The 24,360-nt window shown below is 37.9% G+C and overlaps 1 protein-coding gene and 1 long non-coding RNA gene across 5 annotated transcripts in view; one reads left to right on the top strand and one right to left on the bottom strand.

Annotated features, from left to right (window-relative positions):
- Nucleotides 1–10,083, bottom strand: part of LOC136794276 (uncharacterized) — a 24,826-nt gene extending 14,743 nt beyond the window's left edge. For 2 of the 3 annotated variants that reach the window (XR_010840824.1, XR_010840825.1), the window contains exons 1-2: nucleotides 9,645–10,083; nucleotides 298–381 (exon numbers count right to left, since the gene is read on the bottom strand). This is a non-coding gene — a long non-coding RNA (uncharacterized lncRNA). Of the gene's footprint in view, nucleotides 1–297; nucleotides 382–1,675; nucleotides 1,836–9,644 lie in introns of all 3 variants that reach the window. The other variant, XR_010840826.1, reaches the window with a different exon arrangement.
- On the top strand, nucleotides 9,787–24,201 carry N6AMT1 (N-6 adenine-specific DNA methyltransferase 1). 2 transcript variants are annotated; one of them, XM_067034973.1, is made up of 6 exons: nucleotides 9,787–9,837; nucleotides 11,927–12,013; nucleotides 13,762–13,852; nucleotides 17,765–17,848; nucleotides 22,694–22,835; nucleotides 23,914–24,201. In XM_067034973.1, exons 1-6 carry the CDS (start codon nucleotides 9,803–9,805, stop codon nucleotides 24,018–24,020), a joined length of 546 nt encoding a protein of 181 aa, XP_066891074.1. In that variant the 5' UTR covers nucleotides 9,787–9,802; the 3' UTR covers nucleotides 24,021–24,201. The 2 variants fall into 2 exon arrangements, with proteins under 2 accessions (XP_066891074.1, XP_058921425.1); XM_059065442.2 differs by having other exon boundaries at nucleotides 9,791–9,936.
- Nucleotides 24,202–24,360: the final 159 nt, after the last annotated feature.

The raw sequence follows: 24,360 nt of genomic DNA on the forward strand, positions 1-24,360 counted from the left end.
CATTCCCAAGTAATTAGTGCCACTTCTAGTATAAGTAAGCCATAAAGGAATACTCTCTCACAAGAAAGTAATAAAGTTTCAGAATAGGCCTCCTATTCTTTGCTAAATTTATGCCATGATTTAAAAACATTTTAAATCAAATAAACAAATATTTAATGAGAATAATATGAGGAAGACATAGGGCCCAGCTCAGAACATTCCATAACTTAAACTATCAATTCAACTTTCTTAAGAATAACAACTACTTTAAGAATTTCATCAGCAATCAGTATAGGCAAAAATGATAATTTTACTTACAAACTGTTAATTGATCCCACTGGAATGTTGTCCTCTTAAGGCTCTCTCTTCAGCTTAACCACCTTCTGAGGTTCTATTTATACACTAAAAGAGGCAGTAATTGAAATTGTAAAACGTGTTCCTGAACTGCCTGGAACACCACCTGAATTCCCCACCAGACCCTTTGTGTGCGCTCTGGCTCCAAGTATCTTGTCCTTGGGGGACATATTAGTAAGCTAGGGTTACCATAACAAAACATCACGGACTGAGAGGCTTGAACAACATATTTCTCACAGTTTTGGAGGCTGGATGTCTGAGATCAGGGTGCCAGCATGGTTGAGTTCTGGTGAGAGCCTTTTTCCTGGCTTGTGATGGCTGACTTCTCAGGAGGTACTCACATGGCAGGGAGAGAGAGAGACAGCAAACTCTCTGATGTCTCTCCTTACAAGGACATTAATCCCATCATGAAGGCCTGCTCTCCCGTGACCTCATCTAAGCTCAGTTATCTCCCAAAGGCCCCACCTCCAAATACCATCACATTGGGGGTTATGGCTTCTACATAAGAATTATGGGGAGGGGACACCACATTTTGGTCCATAGGAGGGGATGTGCAAGATCCAGGCAAAGAAGAGTCTCAGAGTGACAGTACATGTTCTGGCAACTATGATCAAAGTCAGCCCTTTAGTCATCCTCCAGCTCTCATGGGGACTTCTTCCAGACTGGGGACAAAGTAAATGTGATTACTGCTAAAAATTCATTTCTCCAGATCTCTAAACATGGCTTCAATGTGCAACCTCCAAAGGGTGTTTTCTACCCAAAAGTGTAGCTTTGCAGTTAAACAATTACATTCTTTGTTGTTGTTGTTGTTGTTGTGGCTTCTCCCGTTGCGGAGCACAGGCTCCGGACGCACAGACCGGGGCACGAACCCGTGTCCCCTGCATCAGCAGGCGGATTCTCAACCACTGCGCCACCAGGGAAGCCCAACAATTACATTCTTGAAATGAGGTTTGTAACAGAGAAGAACAAACCTGACTCCATATTGGATGTATTCCTTTAGCTCTAATCTTTGTGCTCTGTTGCCTGTGCTTAGCCATGCTGGCTCTGCACCTTTTGTAAAAGAAAGTTGTCTATAGCCTGAAATATACAAGATAGCTTATTCTCAAGGCTCTAATCTTTAAAGGTACAGTAAGTCCCCTACATATGAACGAGTTCCATTCTGATAGCACGTTCGTTAAGACCAATTTGTTCACAAGTCCAACAAAGTTAGCCTAGGTACCCAACTGACACAATCAGCTCTATAGTACTGTACTGTAATAGGTTTATAATACTTTTCACACAAATAATACATAACAAACACAAAAAAAATAAAGAAAACATTTTTAATCTTACAGTAGAGTACCTTGAAAAGTACAGTCTAACAGCTGGCATCTAGGGGCTGGCATCGAGTGCACAGGCAAGAAGAGTTACTGACTGCAGGGAGGGAGGTGGGAGATGGTAGAGCTGAAGGGTCGTCAGCAATAGGAGACGGAGGGCAAGCTGCAATTTCACTCACTCACATCCTGGGATTGAAATAAAGATACTGTACTACTGTACTCTACACAGTACTGCAAAGTACACAAAAGCACAACCTCTTGTAGAGGATGCACGCACGTGACAATGTACACCAGACATGTGAACTAACTTACGTGATTGGACATGGGAACGCAGGTTCGCATCTTTGAAACTTCACAACTTGAAGGTTCATATGTAGGGGACAATGTATAACACTTTTCCATTCATATAGAGAAAAAAGTTGCAGGACAAAGAATAATTTGTCTTGCAGGAGGTTTATAGGAACATTGTGACCAGACAACCGTGGACAGCCGCAAAAACAAAGAATCACAGCACCAAGAAGTTTGCAACAATCAGTCACACACCCCTCCCTCTTAGTATAAAAGAAGCCTGAATTCTAACTCAAGTAAGATGGTTCTTTGGGACACTAGTCCACCATCTTCTCAGATGATGGCTGTCTGAATAAAGCTGCTATTCCTGAACTCTTCTCTAGATTTATTGGCTTGTCATGCAGCAAGTTGTACAAGCTTGGGACTCAATAACAATGTCGAGATTGAGTTTTCTTGAATTGACATCTCTACAGAGAAATCAAAAGCCTAGGCAGGAGTATGACTCCTAGATAGAAGTATGACTCCTAGGTAGGAGTATGTAAAGTTTCATAAGCCAGGGGAAAGATTCAGTTAATGATTCCTAAACTAAAATATCACTGTGCAGAAAAGAGAAGTGAATGATGAGTATCCATGATGATCATTTTCATGAAAACTTAGTTTCAAAAAGACCTTGAATTTTATTCACGATTTGTCTTTTTTTAAAAAAAAGGAAAGGATAATCATTAACCACAGAGATTAACTGGAAATGTTGTCTATTTCTGTGCTTTATCCTGTATAAACACAATGTAATTATGACTTCTGTTGGGAATTTCAATAAAACATGACTTAAGACTACAGCAAGGGTGCCATTAAAATGTGAATATTAACTTTCCAATAATTTCTAGAAATTGAAATGGAATCTGTTTGGCAATAACATGACATTTTGACGCCAATGAAAATATTTTATGTGGTTATGTAAGTGATAAAAATGAATGTTTTATACAAATTTACCCAGAAGGACTTGTAACTAGGAAAAACAGTCATAATTAACAAGATTTCATAAAGTACACAGCAGCCAAAGGTAACTTTTAGACCAGCTGAAGGTGATGAGGTCATTGCTGATCCTAAGTTCATAAGATCTGAGCACATGTAGAGATTTTTTTAAAGGACTTTAAAGAATTAATTTTCCAATATAGAGAGGTTGAGAGAGTCTCCCTCTTCTATGTGACCTTGCATTGTGCCAAAGTAATGGACTTGAATGCATACTTGAGCTTTTCTAGCAGCCTTTCCTATGGTGCAGAAGTAAATGTGTCAACCCTACCAGGACCAGCTGGAAAAGAGAGATGAGTCTACGATTTCTGAATGTATTATGGAGCCTAGATTTTGTTTCCAGGGTAGAATGTGTCCAAAGCAACCAAATTTAAAAAGAGCATTGTGAAATTATCCAGTGGATGAGTAACCATCTTAACAGTTCAACTGGCTGATGCTGTATTGGCAGGTAACCATACCGCTTACTGTGCTGGCTGTGCAGTATTGAAGAGATTCTTTTTAACATTTTTAACTGAGATTTTTGTAGCATGAGAATATTAACAACAGGAATGTCAGAAGAACAAAAACCAATTCTGTCACGTATATATATATGTATTTTTCAATGAACATCAATGAACATCACTGATCACTAAATTTATAAGGTTTACTGAGGATTTTTAAGTCAATAATAATTATGATAATAGTAATAATAATAGAAGGCATTTCATTAACTAAAACATGCTTATCTTTGACTCCACATTTAACTGTAATTGTCATTAAAATATTTAAAATTATACTTCTAAATCTAACCAATAACAAATATAAATATATATATATATATATATATTTTTTAGTGTGTCACTGTATGTTTTTTAAAGCTGTTCTAGATTCACAGCAAAATTGAATGGAAAGTACAGAGTTTAAATATACCCTCTTCCCCTACACACATACTGCCTGCCCACAATCAACATCCCCCACCAAAGCGAGATATTTGCTACAATCGATGAACCTTCACTGACACATTATTATCACCCAAAGTCCATAGTTTACAATTAGGCTTCAGTCTTAGTGTTGCACATGCAATGGGCTTTGATGAATGTATAATGCCATGTATCCACTATTTTGTATAACACAGAATAGTTTCACTGCCCTAAAAATCCTCTAGCCTCTGGCTGTTCACCCTCCTTCCCCACTAAACCCTGGCAACCACTGATATTTTTACTGTTTCTATAGTTTTGCCTTTTCCAGAATGTCATATAGTTAGAATCATGCCATATATCACCTTTTCAGTTTGGCTTCTTTCCCTTCAAAATGTACATTTAACTTTCCTCCATGTCTTTTCATGGCTTGATAGTTCATTTCTTTCGAGAGCTGAATAATATGCCAGTGTCTGTGACGTATCACAGTTTCTATATCCACTCACCTACTGAAGGACATCTTGGTTGCTTCCAAATGTGGGCAATTAGGAATAAAGCTGCTTTTGTTTGGATATAAGTTCTCCATTCCTTTGGATAAATATCAAGGATTGCTGGATCACATGGTAAGAGTATGTTTAGTTTTGTAAGAAACCACAAAACTGTCTTCCAAACTGGCTGTACCATTTTGCGTTGCCACCAGCAACGTATGAGAGTTCTTACTGCTCCACATCTTTACCAGAATTTGGTGTTATCAGTGGTTTGGATTTTGGCCATTGTAATAGGTGTATACTCATACCTCATCGTTTTAATTTGAGATTTCCTAACTATACTTACTTACAATCTGTATGTCTTCCTTGGTGAGGTGTCTGTTCAGATCTTTTGCTCAGCTTTTAATTAGGCTGTTTGTTTTCTTTTTGTTGAATTTTGAGAGTTCTTTGTGTATATCTTGGATAACAATACTTTACGTGTCTTTTGCAAATATTTTCTCCCAGTCTGTGTCATAGTGTTTTAAGTGTAGTGAACAACCCTAAAAGGTTGATGCTTTATGAAAACAAACAAACAAAACTTTTTGAAAAGAATTCTTTTGTTGGAAAGATTTAGAGTCATTCTTGAAGATGCACTAAAAATGATCTATCTTCGACTCGTGTGTTATTTCACTAACTACTAAACTATAGTGGAATTAACTTAAATCATCGACATAACCCCCTTACACCAAGAGGAGACTTGTAAACTAATCAAGGTTGCTTCCACTCTTGGATAGCATGAAGAGACCAGCTGCAACTTGTGGTTTCTATTAAAATGCAAGCCAGGCTAAGATGAGACAAGAACCAGCTAAATATATCTTGCCAGAAAAAAAGAGAAGATATTCTCTCTTATGTAAGAGGCTTATACCAAAGCCTTTTTAAGAGTAGAAATATACCTTGTTGCAATTATTAGACTCCATTGCCACTGAGAAACAAGAATTCTCACTAAGAAGATGAAATCAAAATGCCTGACTAAGCATTTGATTTTACTACCATACCACCAAAACCACCAGTAATGATGGAACCAAATATCCTTAAAATAACAAATGTAAAACATCTCTGAAATAAGAAGGTATTATCACAACATACCAGAAAATACAGGGAATCCCCATGTATGTATCAGTGAGGGTTTTGTTGCATACCATAGGATCCACTCCAGTTAGTTCAGGCTAAAAGGCATTTTTTAAATACGATATCCAATGGGCATTATAATCATTGAAAGGTTTAAAGAAGATCAGCTCTGAGTTGAACTTCCAGGAACACCTCCTAAAGGCACATTACACAACTGAGCTACTGGCCTTGCCCCGGTCATGAAACCATGGAATCAGGAATCAGCTGCTGCAGCTGCTAACTGCAGACTCAAATCACATATACCCCCATCCACAGCTGCAAAATGAAGGAACTGTGCTCTGCCTCTCGATACCCATGAAGCTAGAGGCCTAACACTGAGAATCCTGTCACAGTTGTTGCAAAAAAATCAAACTCCTCTACAACTCAGCTTGCCAGCGGAGATAACACAGCCAAGAAGTCAGCCTCTACATCTGAGTGTTCCACTCTTCCTTCCAAAACTTACGAGGCTGTAAATGATTGGTGGGATTTAAATCACATCTAAAACTGGAGCTTCGAGCTCTTATGGGAGATGCGTTGGCGAGGCCGGAAGTTGCGCCCTCACTACTCGCCGTTTCAAAATGCTGCTGAATGTTGCTGCTAAAATGTTTATCTTTATTAAGAGAGGATATGATGCTGATCAGCGGGAATACTGTGAGAACATAATGTCTTTGTGCGTATGTGTGTGTTTCAAAGTTTAAGGGTGAAAAAATTACAGTGAAAAAGGGACAAAGGCATAGTAAGAAAATAGAAACAAAAAGAAAGCAGTGTTGTGTTCTTAATCTTAAGCAAGGTTGAATTCACAACAAAAAGCAGTAAGCAAGACGAACACATTTTATAGTAAACAAAATCCTCAAATAAGATGTATTGATCGTAAATATCAATGACCCAACTGGTATATCATGAAAATTCAGAAACTACCAAAAAATATATAAGTAGACAGAAGCATGCTAATAATGAAAGACTTTTGATTGCATCGATTATAAACAATTAAATCACTTCATTCAGGCCACAGAAAATCAAGTAGATGTAAAATAAGATTCGAGAAGATCTAACGACCTAACTAATAAGGTAGATCCAATTAATATAGTGAAGTCTATACTTTGAAACCAGAACATAAAGAGCAGAGAGTGGGAAAGATATTACTAAGCACAATGCAAGAATCAGAAACTTTAAAAGTAGATTTAATAAATATTTTAAAATATCTGCATAGCAAAAAATATTGAAAAACAAAATCAAAATGCAATAACAAACTGAAGGCAAATAATCACCTAACATATGAAAAACTTTCATGTAGTAGACAGCTCATGGTTTTTGCCCAGCTTCTATATCAGTACCACAATTTTGCTTTGGTGGACCATTCTGGCTCTCTGGTTGTGGTGGGCCCACCCCCTCCAGGTCCCAAGAGAGATGGGGAGAGATCATGTCATCTACCTGGTCACAGGATCAAGTCAATCATTAGCACATGACCTATTCGGACCCAATAAAAAAAGAATGAATGACAAGAACTTTCTGTGCGAGCAACTGGAAAAAATGACTCTTCCACTGAATCTGGTGGCAGGAAGCTGTAAAGATGCAGCCATCTCGGTACCAAAAGGAGGATTAGCCTGAGAATGAAGCTCAAGAGGCAAAACTAAGGAATGAACCCTAGAGCTATATATTGGTGCCTAAATAGATTAGATAGAAATAATCAGTATTCTCAATGTCTTTAAATATATGTGGGGCGGGGTGGTGGGCAGGCAGAGGATAAACAATTAGAAGAGACTTTGAGGCTGAACTTTGATATGTAGAAAACTATGCAAGTGAAAAAGTACTTATCACGAGGTGTTGTGGGTTGAATCATATTCCCCCAAAAGACATGTTGAGGTCCTAAACCATCCATCCACCCCCACCTCTGTGTAGATGCCCTTATTTGCAAATAGAATCTTTCCAAATATAATCAAGTTAAAATGAGGTCATACTAGAATATGTAGGGCCCTAAATCGAATGACTGGTGTCCTAATAAGGAAAGATTTGGAGATACAAAGACATACAGGAAAGAAGGCCATGTGAGGACTAAGGCAGAGATAGGCATTACACTGCCACAAGCCAAGGAAGGTCAAGGATTGCTGGTAACTCCCAGAAGTTAAGAGAGGCAAGGAAGGATTCTTACCTAGAGGCTTCATGGAGAGCATGGCCTATCCAACAACTTGATTTTGAGTTTCTCACTTCCAGAACTACAGGAGAATAAATTTCTGTTCTTGTAAACCCCTTAGTTTGTAGTAATTGGTTATGACAGGCCTAGGAAACTAATATACTGGATAATTATTAACTTTAAGGAAAAGCAAAAAGTTGTACAAGAAAGCAAATGTAACTAGTATATTACACATTCGGTTTTGAGTAGCATTTATATAAAAAAATGTTAAAAAGTCATGATATAATCATATTGAGAACATGGGGAGAGAAGGGGTGGCAATTACATTTGTTTATTTGAGGCAGAAGAATTAAATTCTTGCCTTCTGTCATGAGAACTTTACCTCCTACTATGGGAACTCAACAGATAACGCTAAAGTTGAGAACTCAAGTAATATCATTATAAGCTTGGTACACAGAAAGATGGGAATAAATGGCCAAAGAAACTGCTAAAAGTTGAAAATGGCCACCCCTGGGATATGAGACATGAGAAGTTGGGCGCTGTGGTGCTAAGAGTGGATTGTTTTTTCATAATAAATCATGTAGAATTATTTGGCCTATGTATGTTATCAACCTTGATAAAAATAAAAACAAAACCAAAAAGGAAAAATATGCAAAAATGAACAGACAATTCACAAAGGAAGAAACTCAAATGATGAAACTATGAACACATGCCTAACCTCAGTTAGCAATGAGAACAATTTAATTTAAAATAAACAAAAAATAAATCTAACAATATTAAATATTAAAATCTGCCACAAAGAGGTGGCAGAAATATAAATAAGTACAACTAGCTTGGGGAGAAATGTGGAAATTTGAAAATGTCAAGTAAATTTAAAATGTGTACACATTACAACCCTGCTGATTCACTCTGGGTTGAATCCCAGGAAATTTCTGTAAAAGACCAGAAAAAGCCATGCTTAAGAAAGTTGATTACAGTGTGTCGTTCATAACAGTGAAAACCTGGAAAAAACTAAATGTTTACCAATTGATATTTATCCATGCCAGATAGCAATTGTTTTATAATTTCAAAAAAAACTATGTGGCAATTAAGAAGAGTAAACTAACTTTATATACCAAAACACAAATCTCAGATAATGTTGAGTGAAAAGGAAATTTGAAGAACAATACGTCCAACCTATCACCAGTTACACAAATATGAAAACACATAAACCAGATGTTGTCTATGAATGTATGAATAAAAGCATGAAAACATGGGTTAGACGGATCCTAAATCCATGAAAGAAGTTATTTTGTATTGAGGATTACAAAATGGAACTGAAGGTGAGTACAGAAAGAACATCCACTTCACTTGTAATATTTTAGTTCTTATATTTTAAAACTAATATTTTAAGGAAACATGAGAAAATACTACCAATTGTCAATTCTGGGTGGTGGATATTCAAGATTTTTTAAAATGTTATCCAAGTACTTTGTATTTTTATTTCTCAAATTTAAATATTTCAGTGAGAAAGAAATTTCAAAAACTGACTCAAAAAGAATGCAAATACCTGACTAGTCTAATAACCTATAGAAGACTCCCCCAAACACCAGAGAACCACCCGCTAAAAGCACCAAGTCCAATCAGTTTTATGGGTATTTCTACCAAATGCTCCAGAAACGATGTCCTAAGGAAACATAACCCTGATACAAAACAAAGCTAGATCATTAGCATTTCAAATTCAACAGTGTATTAAATAAAAGAAAAATGCATCGTTTTGTTTGAGTGAGGTTTATAAAAAGAGAGCATTCATGATTCAACATAAGAAAGGCAATTTTTGTACTACATTGCACTACTAAAAAATGAAATAAGGAAAACAAATCTTAATCTTAAGGCGCAACGTTGAAAGTTCAATGGATGTAAAAGAAAAAAAAAAGGTTAAATGTAGTAACTATTACATTATGTATTTTTTCAAATCTTTGCCAACTAGTTATAGAAGGAAACTTCTAAGTGTAGAATAGAGAGAGAAAACATTCACCTTAATCAATAACAATAGAGGCTGCCGCTATCCCATCTGCTGACAACCCGTAAGCGAGGCGACTCTCCGCCCCCCGGTGCCCCGCCCCCACTGCTGGGCCTAAGCCCTTGCACGCACGCATGCGCATTGTGCATAAGCGTGGGCCGGAGGAGCGAAAGATGGCGGCGCCTTGCTTCCCTACGCCATTGTACAGGCATGTGGGCCGTGGCTCCTTCAGCGACGTGTACGAGCCCGCGGAGGACACATTCCTGCTGCTGGATGCGCTCGAGGCGGCGGCAGCCGAACTCACGGGGTGCGAGGAGGGGGAGGGTCCCCGCGGGAGAGGGCTCGGGAGTCCTGGAGAGGCGGCGGGGACGATCAAGGCAAGGACTGTCGCCGCCGTCCCCGAGAGGAGGCGGTGTCGGTCCACTTGGCGACGGTTGACACCAGAACACCGTAACTGAGGATTTTTCCGTGGATACACGTAGTCAGTGTAGCGGGGATCTGTCCGCAGTTGCCAAAGTGGTGTTTTGGTTTCAGGGGCTCCATGCTTCCTCACCACGCCGGGATGTATCTTTTCATATCAGCTGTTAACTGAAGACCCTAAGCCCCTGAGAGTACCGATATTATAACACGTGCAAAAGCAAAACATTCAGAAAACGCTGCGTCTTAATATTACAACTTTTAGTAAATATCAGTGTCGCATGGCATTAATTTACTCAGTACATCAAAGCATTCTCTAGCAATGGAAGGACACAAAAAGGAAATGAGGTTGTAAAATATTGGAGTAGGGGAGTGTATTTAAACCCACTGAATAGCATACTCAGCTGTCTAGCAACAGCCATTAGCCCCATGTGACTACGGAGCACCTGAGATGTGACTAGTACTGAATTTTTCATTTAACTGTAAAAAATTTAAAGTTACGTGCAGCGCTGCCTATAGAACATACCCTGGCTCTTAATAAGTATGGATTTGTTGAAGTGCTCATATAAGTTTTAAATTAATAATATAAAAAGAGTGAATACTTACATTGTCATTATTTAAATGAAGGAAATTTGGATAGTTAGATTTATGTAAAGATCAAGAGTTGAAATGGGTTTTCTCAGGATGAAACAAAGAGTTGTCAGGCTTCAAAGATCCATATTGTGTCTATTTATCCCTCTTGGTCAGATTTTTCCATGTGTAAAATGCCCCAACTATTATTAAACTAGTTTTTCATTGTGAACGATGGAACGTTTGGATTTACTGGAATATAGAATGGAACAGTACTGTGTTATAACTTGTCTTTTATTATCAAGATATCACAGAAAGATTTACAAGCACAAAGTGCCTTGCAAAGTGTGCTGTAAAAGGAACTGATTTTGTTTTAAAGTCTTGGGTATTTCTGATCTTGGAGTTTTAATTATTTATGAGACCACAATAGTTATTTTCAAGTAGAAGCCACGTGTAAAATTCAGCAGACCTCCCTACAGCACAGTAAAGGCTTGTCAGATGTGTAGAAATGGTTCCAAAATTGAGAAACCCCTGGAGTTTGTTGTTTTTGAATAGTTGTTTGGAAAGTTAGGTACTAGAGAGTTAGGTACTAGAGAGGCCTCTAAATCCCATCAAACCTATTTCTATAATGGGGATAATTCGTGCCTTTGATGTATATATATGATTATAGGGAAGGACAAATATAGTAGAATCAAGAATGTATTATATTCAATAGCATTCTAAGGAGTTTTATTAATCTGAGATCAGATACTCAGATATTTTCCCAATTCAGTGTAGAGCTGTACAAATATGGAATTTCTTTGCTGCTCTAACTAAATCTATTATCAGTAGAATGGGGGAACTTTTCTTTCCCTGGGATATGCTGATGGACTTATGAATTATTTCAAAGTGACAGAGAAAATGTTTTTCATAAATAAATATTGTAATAATATCCTATCACTTTAGGAAATACCAAACTGGAAGCTCCTTGTGGGAAGGGCTGATGTCTTCCATATTAATATTTCCAACCCTAAATTAACATTCCATGGTTTATGTAATGTTTTATAGAAATTAATTGAAAGCTACCTGTTTTATATTACTATTTTACAGACTTAAAATAAATTACATACCCCGAAACAGTTTTGAACTATGCAGTATTAAGCACAAACTGGTTGTCAGAAATCAGTTTATTTATAAATTTCTTTTATATTTCCATATATTTGTAGGTGAGGGATGATGCTGGAGAAATAGACATAAAGGTAGCATGAGTTATTTTCCGAGATGTGTATTTTAATACCACTACTATTACTTGTTTTATTTTGTTTTTTTAGAGTGGAAATATGCCTTGAAGTAGGGTCAGGGTCTGGAGTGGTATCTGCATTCCTAGCCTCTGTGATAGGTCCTCAAGCTTTGTACATGTAAGTATACAAATTCTTCCACATCTTGGTCTAAGAGATTCACTATGGATATAACTGCTTGAGTGAAATCATTTCTGTAAGTAAACAATATGTATCTGATAGTGTGTATTTAAGCGTAGTAAGTACTCAGATGCAAGTTATGCTTCCCTAAAAGTTATAATTGCGTGTTCCAAACCATTCCATCATACTGCATAATTATATGAAGCATAATAATTTTAGCTCATCTCTAAATTTGAATCTTTTTTTTAAATTAATTTATTTATTTTTGGCTGCGTTGGGTCTTCGTTGCTGTGCACGGGCTTTCTCTAGTTGCGGCGAGCGGGTGCTACTCTTCATCGCGGTGCGCAGGCTTCTCATTGCAGTGGCTTCTCTTGTTGCAGAGCACGGGCTCTAGGCGTGCGGGCTTCAGTAGTTGTGGCATGCAGGCTCAGTAGTTGTGGCTCACGGGCTTAGTTGCTACGCGGCATGTGGGATCTTCCCAGACCAGGGATTGAACCCGTGTCCCCTGCATTGGCAGGTGGATTCTTAACCACTGCACCTAGGCTACTGGGACCCAGTCCCTCTCTCTCTCTTTCTCCCCTTCCCAGACCTTTGCCCCAGCTTTGCTGGCCAAGTCGTGGGTCTTTCTTCCATCCCTTCATTGCATGGTACAGTTCACTTTGGCCCTTTTCCATCCACCTCATTGCTAACCACACAGTACATTCCAGCCCCGCCCCTCAGAGGCCTTCAGAAGCCTACATTGGTCCCCTCATCCCCATCCTTGTCCTGCCCTCTTCCCTCACCAGCTGGTTTAGAAGGATTTAGAATTCCCTTTGTCTTTTTTTAGTACATTGTACACACCAAAGTGTCAAGCCAGCCGTTAATAACAACCACCACATTCTGAGCTGCCTCCTCACCATTGTGCAGGGCAGTTTGCCTCCCTCCTGCTTCCCCACCTTCCTCCCTACCTCCTTAACCTTGTACTAGGCGGGCCTGGGCCTGCACCAGCTCAGCATCTTCTCAATTTTTTTCATATTATTTATTATTTTAATTTTCTATTAAATTATTGGAATAAAAAATGAATCTTTTTTAGATAAATAAGTTGATTATCAGAAAAAAATTGGAAGTTAATAAAATTTCTCTTTAGAAGACTTGAGAATATAGAAAATATTAAGAAGAAAATAAAAATCACCTTGGTGGTGCAGTGTTTAAGACTCCATGCTCCCAATTCAGGGAGCCTGTGTTCCATCCCTGGTCAGGGAACTAGATCCCACCTGCATGCCGCAACTAAGAGTTTGCATGCCACAACTAAGGAACCCACCTGCTGCAACTAAGGAGCCCATGTGCCACAACTAAGACCAGGCACAACCAAATAAATAATTTTTTTAATCACCTATAAATTTTACCACACATGGTCCAACTGTGTTTCCTCTATTTTTTAAAAATTTCCTATGTTTTTCATTTAATATTGTATGATGAGCATTTTCCTTTTAAATTTCATTTTTGGTAGCTACATAGTATTCTACTGGATTCATAATTTAATAAATTCCTTCAGCTATGTGTGCATGTAAGTGTATTCTACTCTTGGACATTATATCAATATAACAATCTTTTTTGTCAATATTACAAATCTGAGTTCTTTTTTTTATTCACCATTATTAAAGCATTCCAATTTTTTTATAGATCTACTTTATGTAAAAGGAGTATAACATTCCTTGAATTTCTGTCTGTAGACACAGGATGTAGTTGGGTTTTTTTTCTGTTTATAGGTGCACTGATGTCAACCCTGAGGCAGCAGCGTGTACCCTGGAGACAGCACGCTGTAACAAAGTCCACATTCAACCGATAATTACAGATTTGGTAAGCTGTTAGTTCTTGTCCAGTACTGTAATAATTAATTTTCTTTTCAAGTACGTACGTTAAGGTCAAGGTGATTTAGGTCAAAGAAACTTGAGTCATTAATTAACTTTTAACCTGCTGAACAAAGTAAATTCTTGACTGATATAATCCATCCTTTCCACAATTCAAAGGAACTTTCTCTTGGCCTGTATAGATCAGGTATCTCTCAGTCAGAAGAATGCTCAAACTGGATTTAGTAAAAAGAGTGAACAGTTTCAGGAACTCAAATGATGTTACAGGCATCTTTTTCTTAGCTCTAAACTTCTCTCTAGTGGCTGTATTCCTCAGCAGTCGTTCCCTTCATGGTAACAAGATGCTTGCATGTATGTATCTTGTTTCTCAGCAACTTCACAGGGAAAGAAACACTTCCTATTCCTTTACTCCAGCAGAAGCCCCAGAATGAGTACCATTTATATCAGCTTTAGTCATATGCCGGTCCCTCAAGGGGGATTGGAATATGCACATGGCTGGCTTGAGCCTGAGTCATAGTCACACTCCGGCAGCTCAGCTGGGATAATCCAAGCCACTTGGATTGAGAGTGAGAGGAGGTAGAGTTTCCCCAGTGAAAGTCAAGGACATGTAATCAGATGAAATCAGAATGGGTCCTGGGCAGGTAAAAACAACCAGTGACAACTGCAGAACCGTCATTTTAAGTTACACATCGTACTTTTTTCAGTTCCAGTTTTTAAAACAGTTTACATTATGTTAGTAAGATTTGGATGATTCTGAACATTTTTTCAGTTATAAATGTGAATGCCTTTTTATAAGCAAAAATCATAATAGTATATACCAGGTGGGCATAAGAAATATAAAATGCTTTCCATGCTTCTTGACCTGTATTATTCTTGTACTGATAAGGGTATTGAGCATTTCTCTTTTTTAAACTCACAAATGATTTTGCAGCTTAGAAGGAATTAAGCCAAAGATCTAAGAAATTCTATACATATCACTAGAAGTTGTTACTGCCATTGAAAATAAGACTATCAAGAAAGGTACTCAATCAGTGTGGTGATTTTACTCTTTAAATTTTTATTTTATTTATTTTTAAATTAATTTATTAATTTTTGGCTGTGTTGGTTCTTTTTTGCTGCGCACGGGCTTTCTCTAGTTGCGGTGAGCGGGGGCTACTCTTCGTTGCGGTGCACAGGCTTCTCATTGCAGTGGCTTCTCTTGTTGCAGAGCATGGGCTCTAGGCGTGCGAGCTTCAGTAGTTGCAGCACACGGGCCCTAGAGCACGTGGGTTTCAGTAGTTGTGGCTTAAGGGCTTAGTTGCTCCGCGGCATGTGGGATCCTCCTGGACCCAGGGATCAAACCCATTTCCCCTGCATTGGCAGGCGGATTCTTAACCACTGTGCCACCAGGGAAGTCCCTAAATTTTTAAAGTTGTTTCTTTAATGTGTCCATAATTAGTATTATATATTTTTTTGATAGAACAATAAAACTTTAGAGATACAAGAAATTCAGAATATCTATTTTTGTTAACAGAGGTAAGGGACACTTTTGAAAGTCACATAACTAATAAGGTGATAAATCCAGAATTTAAGCCCACATCTTCTGAATCAAAGTCGAGAGGTCTCACAGCTGTTTTATAACATGACTGGTGGTAGTCAGTTCTAAAGCTGTCAGAATCCATTCTTTCAGTAATGAGAGTTGACCATGATGCGGAGTGTTGACTTGTGGCAAAGAAGGTAGGAAGAGATAGGTACGAGCGTAGGTATTGTGATCAGTTTACAAAACTCTTTAAATTTGCTTGTATTTGGAACACTGGACATAGAGTGTCACAGCTATCATATAAAAGAAAATCATTGTTTTGGATAACTGAGTTTGTTCACAAAGTAGTACTTTCATTGTATTTCTTTTTTAGTTTTAGAACAAAATCTTTTCAAATATGTCTTATGCATTTCCTTACATTCTTAAAACAAAATGAACATAATTTTACCTTTTAGTGATTCACGGTCATTAATATGAATATCAGTTATTATTCTGTACTATACGTGATAATGACTAAGGTTTATTCAGGTGTTTCTGCCTTTACATTAAGTAGCTGTAGCCTGCAGTGATTTTGAGTTTTTATTTTCTCTCCTCTTTGTCTGTCTTTTCACTTTTTTAATGTTGTCATGTTTCACTGCTACCCATTGATAGCACTTTCCTGTCTCTTTTCATGTGCTTTGTGCTAGAATACGAAAAATTAATTTAGTTGGACTTGTATTTAAACTAAGAGTTATTTAAACTAAGAGTTAAGGGATTCTGAATAAGTGCTTCTCACACAAAGTACCTTTTGCTGTATGGATTTAAAACTTGCTGTCAGAGGCCTTTTTTGCTTACTTCTTGGGTTTATTCTAGTGCTGTGAGACTATTCAAAAGGTAGATATGGATGAGTTAGGGTTGCCTGTAATTAGACTTTATATCCAGTCCACAGTGACTTCTCATTTAAATCCATTTTCTTTTTAACTCCGTAATTTTTTTTTTTTTTTTTTTTTTGCGGTTCATGGGCCTCTCACTGTCGCAGCCTCTCCCGTTGCGGAGCACAGGTTCCAGACGCGCAGGCTCAGCGGTCATGGCTCACGGGCCCAGCCGCTCCGCGGCATGTGGGATCTTCCCGGACCGGGGCACGAACCCTTGTCCCCTGCATCGGCAGGCGGACTGTCAACCACTGCGCCACCAGGGAAGCCCCGTAATTTTCTATTTTTTTTAGTATCAATTTGTTCCCTTTATTTGAAGTCCAGTACTGAAATGATTATTAGTATGTAGTACCTCAGGGCCATCATAAATAATTACACAGCAAATTCTTTTCTAATTTCCTTACTCAGCATTTCTGGAAAATTACATTTTTGAATTCTTTTTACAATTGGGAAACTTAATTTCTTTATGGAATTGAAAACAAAGCTTTTGGTTATTTCAAATGTACTTCCTCACCAATGTTATTACTAGAAAGAACAGCAGATTAACTAGTCACCTTTCTGCTTGCAAAAGATACACCTGAATTATGTTCCGCAAAATAGTTATCTGTTCTCTTTTTAAATGAGTAGAGGAAGAATTTACCTTTGAAGAATAACAGGGTTGGAATTCATGAGTGAGAGTCAGTGTGAAGTAATAATTGAAGGAAATGGCTTTAGGGGTGAGAACTCATCCAGAAACAGCATTTTGACTTTACTGTGCCTGTGAAGGTATAGGATGACATCATCAGACATAATTTTTTAAACACTTAGTTTTTCAATCCAGAGGGATGGTTTAAATGGCATTTTGCCCTAAATATTCTTTCTTTAAAAAGACATTTTTCTTATTCTGTAGAAAGTTGTATCAGTTCAAATATTTATAAAATGCCAAACAACTGATGTTTTCGGGTCTCTTCCCACTATTTTTAGTCCTTTGTTTCTTTGATATCTAATTGTTTTAGCCAATACATATACAAGTAATTAAAGAAGTAGAAAGAAAAATACAACTCTGTCTTCTGATATTTTTGTCATTGATATACGTTTTCTGTCATCTTGTAAAATATTTCCCTTGGTTATAGAAAATAAATGTTTAAGTTAACAGCTATAACTTTAAAGTTGTGCACAAATCTATGTAGAATATATGAGAGCTTGCCTTCGTCTTATTTTATCTTGTAAAAGTGAGGCCAGAATGTGAACACGTGAGCTGTTGAAGAGCAGAGTATGCATTCTGATAAACAGTTTATTTTCCTTATTTTTAGGTAAATGCATATAATCTTTATCTGAATGAAAGTGTAAAAATATTTATCTCCATTTCTGTCTTAAATTTGGCTCTCTAACACATTTTTTCTAAAAACTTGAGAGAGTATGATCTATCCATCCACTTATTTACTGTTTCTGGGTCCAGCTTAAAATTCTGACTGTTTTGAACATTTTTTAGGTCAAAGGCTTGCTACCAAGATTGAAGGAAAAAGTTGATCTTCTGGTGTTTAATCCTCCCTATGTAGTGACTCCACCTGAAGAGGTAAGACATACAACAAAATTTAATTACTAATATTTTCAGCTTTTTTTCTATCTAAAAGTCAGACATACTTCATCATATGACATCAGTCAGCCGCTAATAACACAGACTGCTCTCATTTTACTCGTAATTGTCAATTATTGGAGACTATTGGCAGACATAGGAAAGGAACCTGAAACTAATGGAAATACAAACTGTGGTCCATATCTAGTCTTTAAAATCCCATCCAAATCAAGCCATGGCATTTAAATTCATGTACCTGTGTGTGCCTTTATCATGAATAACAATTTTGCAAAAAGATATTTTTAATCACCTTGAATTCACATAGGAATTATTTCTGAAAGCCTCAGCTTTCCTTCTTTCACAGGGGTCAGGAAGTGGGGGTGGGGGAAAGCAGTCGTCATCTCAGGTAGGGAAAAGCTATAACCCTGACACGCATCGCTGTAGCATTTCCAGTGATGAAGAGGCAAACCGCAGTAACCATTTCCCAGTTTAAAGAAAGGATGGTCAAAGCAGGCAAAAGTTTAGTGGTGGACCAGCTAGCTTTCCTCTGAATTATTGTACCTACTTTATTCTTTGATGGTAAGGCTGATAAATATTACATTCACCTTTACCAAGATGGGAAGGGTCTATATTGCTGCTGTTACTCCTGAGAAGTTGTTGCTCCCCTGACGTATGAATTCATGTTCACTCATGTTCAGAAGGAAAGTCACTGTCATAAGGTGAACAGTAGTTGAGGGAAATGGCAGCTTAATAAAACTTTTTAAAAAAAATAAATGTATTTATTTTTGGCTGCATTGGGTCTTCGTTGCTGCGCACGAGCTTTCTGTAGTTGCAGCGAGCGGGGACTACTCTTCATGGCGGTGCACAGGCTTCTCATTGCAGTGGCTTCTCTTTGCAGAGCATGGGCTCAAGGCACGCAGACTTCGGTAGTTGTGGCATGTGGGCTCAGTAGTTGTGGCTCACAGGCTTAGTTGCTCCTCTGCATGTGGGAACTTCCTGGACCAGGGATTGAACCTGTCTCCCCTGCATTGGCAGGAGGATTCTTAACCACTGCACCACCAGGGAAGTCCCTGCAGCTTAATAAAACTCTTTAGAAAAGCACTATGGAAATAAATATCAAGCGTAACAAAAATGTTTTAGTCCAATAATCTCAGTCTTTGAGATCTAATTTAGGAAAATGATTAACAATAGAATATAAATTATAATTTACAAAAATACGTTTAGTGCACCTTTATTTATGATGACAAGTAATATGAACCTATATATGTAACAGAAGAGAGACAATTAAGTCAATCATGGTTTATCCGGCCTACAGACTACTGGGAAGACTAGTGAATGAGGAAGAGATTCTGGGGACACGGTGAGCTGAATGGGCTTCCTTTCTCCCACGTTCCTCCTCCTAAGCTGTGTGTTAATTGTGTGGGTAATTGAGTGTGGGCAATGACTTGGGCTTTGCCACAGTTCCAACAGAGAGAGCTAGTGTCATAATTTCCATTAGCTGAGCAGTTAGCCGGAGAGCAGGGTTAAATACAGCACAACAAAGATTTTCTGGAGCCTGAAAACATGTTTTACTGTGTAAAACATTAGGAGATGAATTTAAAGATAATGTAGTCTCTGTCCATACCTGAATTAGTGGTATGGAAACCAAATGAAAATATTTCAGTGCATTGAGCATGAAGATAAAAAGAAGGAAACAATGAAGGTAAAAGTTAAGAGACTTAGAGGTTAGATCCAGGAGACATACAAATAATAGGAGTTTGTACATATAAAAAGTTGTGGCTATACTTACTATTACATCCCTCAACGTGAGGTTAGGTACTGTTGGTTTGTACCTGTGACTTATAAAGGATCAGGAGCAGGCACAGCAAAGCCCAGGGAGTAGGCAGGCAGCAGGCCACCAAATGCGACTCCTTCCAGAGTTGAAAAGTTCCCCTCTGTGGCCTGTGAGAATGTGGTTGTTGCCAGGAGATCCTCCTGGAGGGCGATCTCTACTGCAAGCAGACAAGTCTGGCTGAGCATCCCTGGGGGGCATGTAAACAGGGTCCAGCACAGTGGGCTCCTAGTCCACACTGAAACAGAAATGACAAGGGACAGGCTTGGCAAAAGCTGTCATCACCAAGCACTCTTTCCACAGGTAACTTTACCCTGTGAAACATCCAGAGAATGGGCTCCACCAAAATAAGGGAGTAAGCCAAGAAACGGGACGATATGGGCCCCAGAAAGAGGGAGTTCTTGGAATGTTAGAAAAGGGAAGTCTCCAGGAGGAAAGTCATGGCAAAAAAAGCAGAGGAACTCCTAGTATGATTAGCTATGTGGGAAATTATATTGAGGAGCTTATGATAAATATGAGAATAATTTAAATTAGATACAAAAAAATTAAGCAAATGGACAGGCTGAATGCCCATCAATAGCTAAATAAGAAATGATACTTTTCCACAATAAAATATTATGCAGCCATTAAAAAGGAAATTTAACTATACCTGATCACATGGAAGAGATTTCCATATGGTACTGTTGAGAAAAGCAAGATACAGGTAAGAACGTAGGTATAATCCTTTTTTTGTAAAACACGGACAAAAAAGAAAAACGTGTGTGTGTGTGTGTGTGTGTATGTAAGATGGGAGGGTAGCAGACAAGCAAAACAGGAAAAGGGAAAAGTACAGTTTATTTTTAAAGGAGGTATACAAACATATTTCTGTTAATTGTACATGTATATGGTTATAGGTATAAAGAAATTCTTTTTTACAGCCACGCCATGTGGCTTGCGGGATCTTAGTTCCCCAACCAGGGATCAAACCTATGCCCCCTGCAGCAGAAGCGTGGAGCCCTAACCACTGGACGCCAGGCAATTCCCAAGAAATTATTTTTAATAGGGAAATACATGCCATGATAAATGAATAAAAGCACAATGTATAATTGTATGTAAATAATTTAAACTAAAATGTGGACAAAAACCATTAAAGGTATTAGGAAGAAAATAATTGTATTAGGGTTTAAATAGTTGAGTGATTTCATCAAGATATTCTTTTTTTTTTTAATGTTTTTATTGGAGTATAATTGCTTTACAATGGTGTGTTAGTTTCTGCTTTCTAACAAAGTGAATCAGTTATACATATACATATATCCCCATATCTCTTCCCTCTTGTGTCTCCCTCCCTCCCACCCTTCTGGCTGGTCAGAGAGCACTGAGCTGATCTCCCTGTGCTATGCGACTGCTTCCCACTAGCTATCTCTTTTACATTTGGTAGTGTGTATATGTCCATATATACACTACCACTCTCTCACTTTGTCCCCCTCCCCATGTCCTCAAGTCCATTCTCGAGTAGGTCTGCATCTTTATTCCTGTCTTGCCCCTAGGTTCTTCATGACCTTTTTTTTTTTTTAGATTCCATATATATGTGTTAGCATATGGTATTTGTTTTTCTCTTTCTGACTTACTTCACTCTGTATGACAGGCTCTAAGTCCATCCACCTCACTACAAATAACTCAATTTCATTTTATGGCTGAGTAATATTCCATTGTATATATGTGCCACATCTTCTTTATCCGTTCATCTCTCGATGTATTCTTAAGTTTTAGAAACAATATACAATGTTAAGGATCTAAAGATTTTTTTTTTTTTTAGTGGTACTCAGGCCTCTCACTGTTGTGGCCTCTCCTGTTGCGGAGCACAGGCTCCGGACGCGCAGGCTCAGCGGCCATGACTCATGGGCCCAGCCGCTCCGCGGCATGTGGGATCCTCCTGGACCGGGGCACGAACCCGCGTCCCCTGCATCGGCAGGTGGATTCTCAACCACTGCGCCACCAGGGAAGCCCTAAAGATTTTAAATACTATATAAACTCATGGGTTTTGTTTCTATACTATAATTAGATCATTATAGGAAAAAATGCTTCAATGTACTTTTATGTAATAAATGGGTTCCTAAAAAAGGGCTGTAGTACTCTCAAGTAATCTAGAAGAGAGCCAGATACAGTGGGACATTTTGAAACTTTGTATCTGCAAAGTAGATCTCTTATAATACTAGTTCTCCCTTTTAGTTTCTTCCTAATTGTTCTATATTAGGTATAAGAATTTAAACATTGTATTAATAGTATCAACTACTATTATTATTATTTTTTTGGTGGTACGCGGGCCTCTCACTGTTGTGGCCTCTCCCATTGCGGAGCACAGGCTCCGGACGCGCAGGCTCAGCGGCCACGGCTCACGGGCCCAGCCGCTCCGCGGCACGTGGGATCTTCCCGGACCGGGGCACAAACCTGTGTCCCCTGCATCGGCAGGCAGACTCTCAACCACTGCGCCACCAGGGAAGCCCTCAACTATTATTAAACCACATTATTATGCACAGATCACTGTTCTCAAACTTTAAATATACTTCCTTGTTTATTCCTAAAGGACAAAAATAATTTTTTATCATTTTCCTAATTTTACAGATAAAACTATTGTTTTTCTAATGTTACAGGTAAGAGAGGAAACTAATTCATCAAGATTACAGACTTATCTGTATAAGATTTGGAGACATGAAGGTTCTGTGAGGGAGTTTTCTCCTGTAGTGCCAGCTGCCATAATTAAATGTGAAATGGTGACAGATATTTAGGACCTTTAGCTTTATGTTGCTAATCACACAAAGGTCTATCCCAAGGGCAAAAAAAAAAAAGATTACAGGCTTATGCAAGGTCACACATGCTAGGAAATGGTGGGGCTCAGATTCAGCTTTACTGCTGCCTCCTCAGCAGCAGTAAAATAAAAAGTAAATACCTGTTTGGTGAACGTTACTTGTCAAAAAGATTCAGTTTTTTTAATGTAACTTAAGTCAAAACAGAACCATCTTTCTAATTGGTCACAGGTAAGGAGTCACGGGATAGAGGCAGCTTGGGCTGGTGGCAGAAATGGTCGTGAGGTCATGGACAGATTGTTTCCACTGGCTCCAGAGCTCCTTTCACCAAGAGGATTGTTCTATCTAGTCACCATTAAAGAAAACAATCCAGGTAATACAGAGCAGTTTATCTTTAACCATTTACTTTGCTGAAATCAAGGCTAATTATGTCAAAGACGGTAGTAACCCAGAATGTTAATGAATGTAATCACTGACAACAGATAATACAGACGTAACATTCATGTTGAAAGAGGAGAGAGATTTTTTAGAGGTAGATTTTCAAGAGTATTGTCTTTTTTGGAGCGAGGGAGAGTTTTTTTCCCTAATTTATCAACTAATATTCAAATACAGAATCTATAATTTCTTCTTAAAACACCTCACCCTCAATTCAGCCTGTGAATTTTCCCTCTATATTCTAGTCTTCATGTCTTTGACAGTTCTGCTGCATACTCTTTAGTTCATCTGAAGTTTTACCATGAAAGGTATCTCCTGATATGATTTTTATATCTTGGTTTTCAGATTACTTGGTTAACTAAATCGACCATAATCTTTCTTCTCTTTTCTGTAGATCTCAGGTTTGATTATTATCTTATATGTTACATTCTCAGCCCCTCAAATCACATCATAATTAACTAGGGTTTTTGGTTCGTTTGGTTTTGAGGGGTTTTTTTGTCTTTTGTAACTCCAGTTTCTTGGTTTCATCTTTTTAATGTTACTTATTTGGAAAGGGAAGGTCTTGCTTTTTTCAGTACTCTTGAAAGAAATAAGCTACTTCATTTACTACCACTTTTCAATGTCCGTATATGATTTGCACACACCCTCGTTGGCATTTTTCATCCAAAACGGAGGATGATAGGGCAGAGATTAGAGCCAAGCAACTAAAAAATGAATCATTTACTGTAATAGCAAGTATAACTAACGTTTCTATTGAGTCCAGAGTAGGTTACCACTGCAAAGCAGTTATCCAGTCTGATTAGAAATCTCAGCAACACCCTGAAAATCCAAGGTGCCCTCATCTGTCTGAAGTCCAAGTTCACTTCAATAGAAATTACATGGTATACGCTATTTTCTTAGATAAATAGAATTTGTAAATAGTCTGTGTTTATCATCTTATTAAACTGTTTAGTGATAATATGTACTTCACCATATGATTTCATTGGATTTTACCTTTTGTTTAATTTTGGTTTTAGAAGAAATTTTGAAAATAATGAAGACAAAAGGTCTACAAGGGACCACTGCACTTTCCAGGCAAGCGGGCCAAGAAATCCTTTCAGTCCTCAAGTTCACCAAGTCCTAATCTACAGTGTGTGCTACTGAAAGCTGCATGCATTTGGCATATTTTGAAACAGAAGTCATTTCTTAGTTAACAAGTAAAGTCAGAAATTTGTCATATAGAAAAAGGCAGAAGAGTAAGGCATTTCCTTTTACCCAGGAATCAGGCCTACAGAAATATTTGCACATATGCAAGTAAATATATATATAATTTGAATTTTATATATTATATATATTATATGTGGAGAATATATAATAAAAAATTATATTTTTATATGAAGAGGATGTTCATTTCAGCATTACTTGTAATGGCAAAACAATGAAGTTAACCTAAATGTCCATCAGCAAAGGGATTGGTAAAATAA

The sequence above is a fragment of the Kogia breviceps genome, chromosome 5 (assembly GCF_026419965.1).
Source record: "Kogia breviceps isolate mKogBre1 chromosome 5, mKogBre1 haplotype 1, whole genome shotgun sequence".
NCBI lineage: Eukaryota > Metazoa > Chordata > Mammalia > Artiodactyla > Physeteridae > Kogia > Kogia breviceps.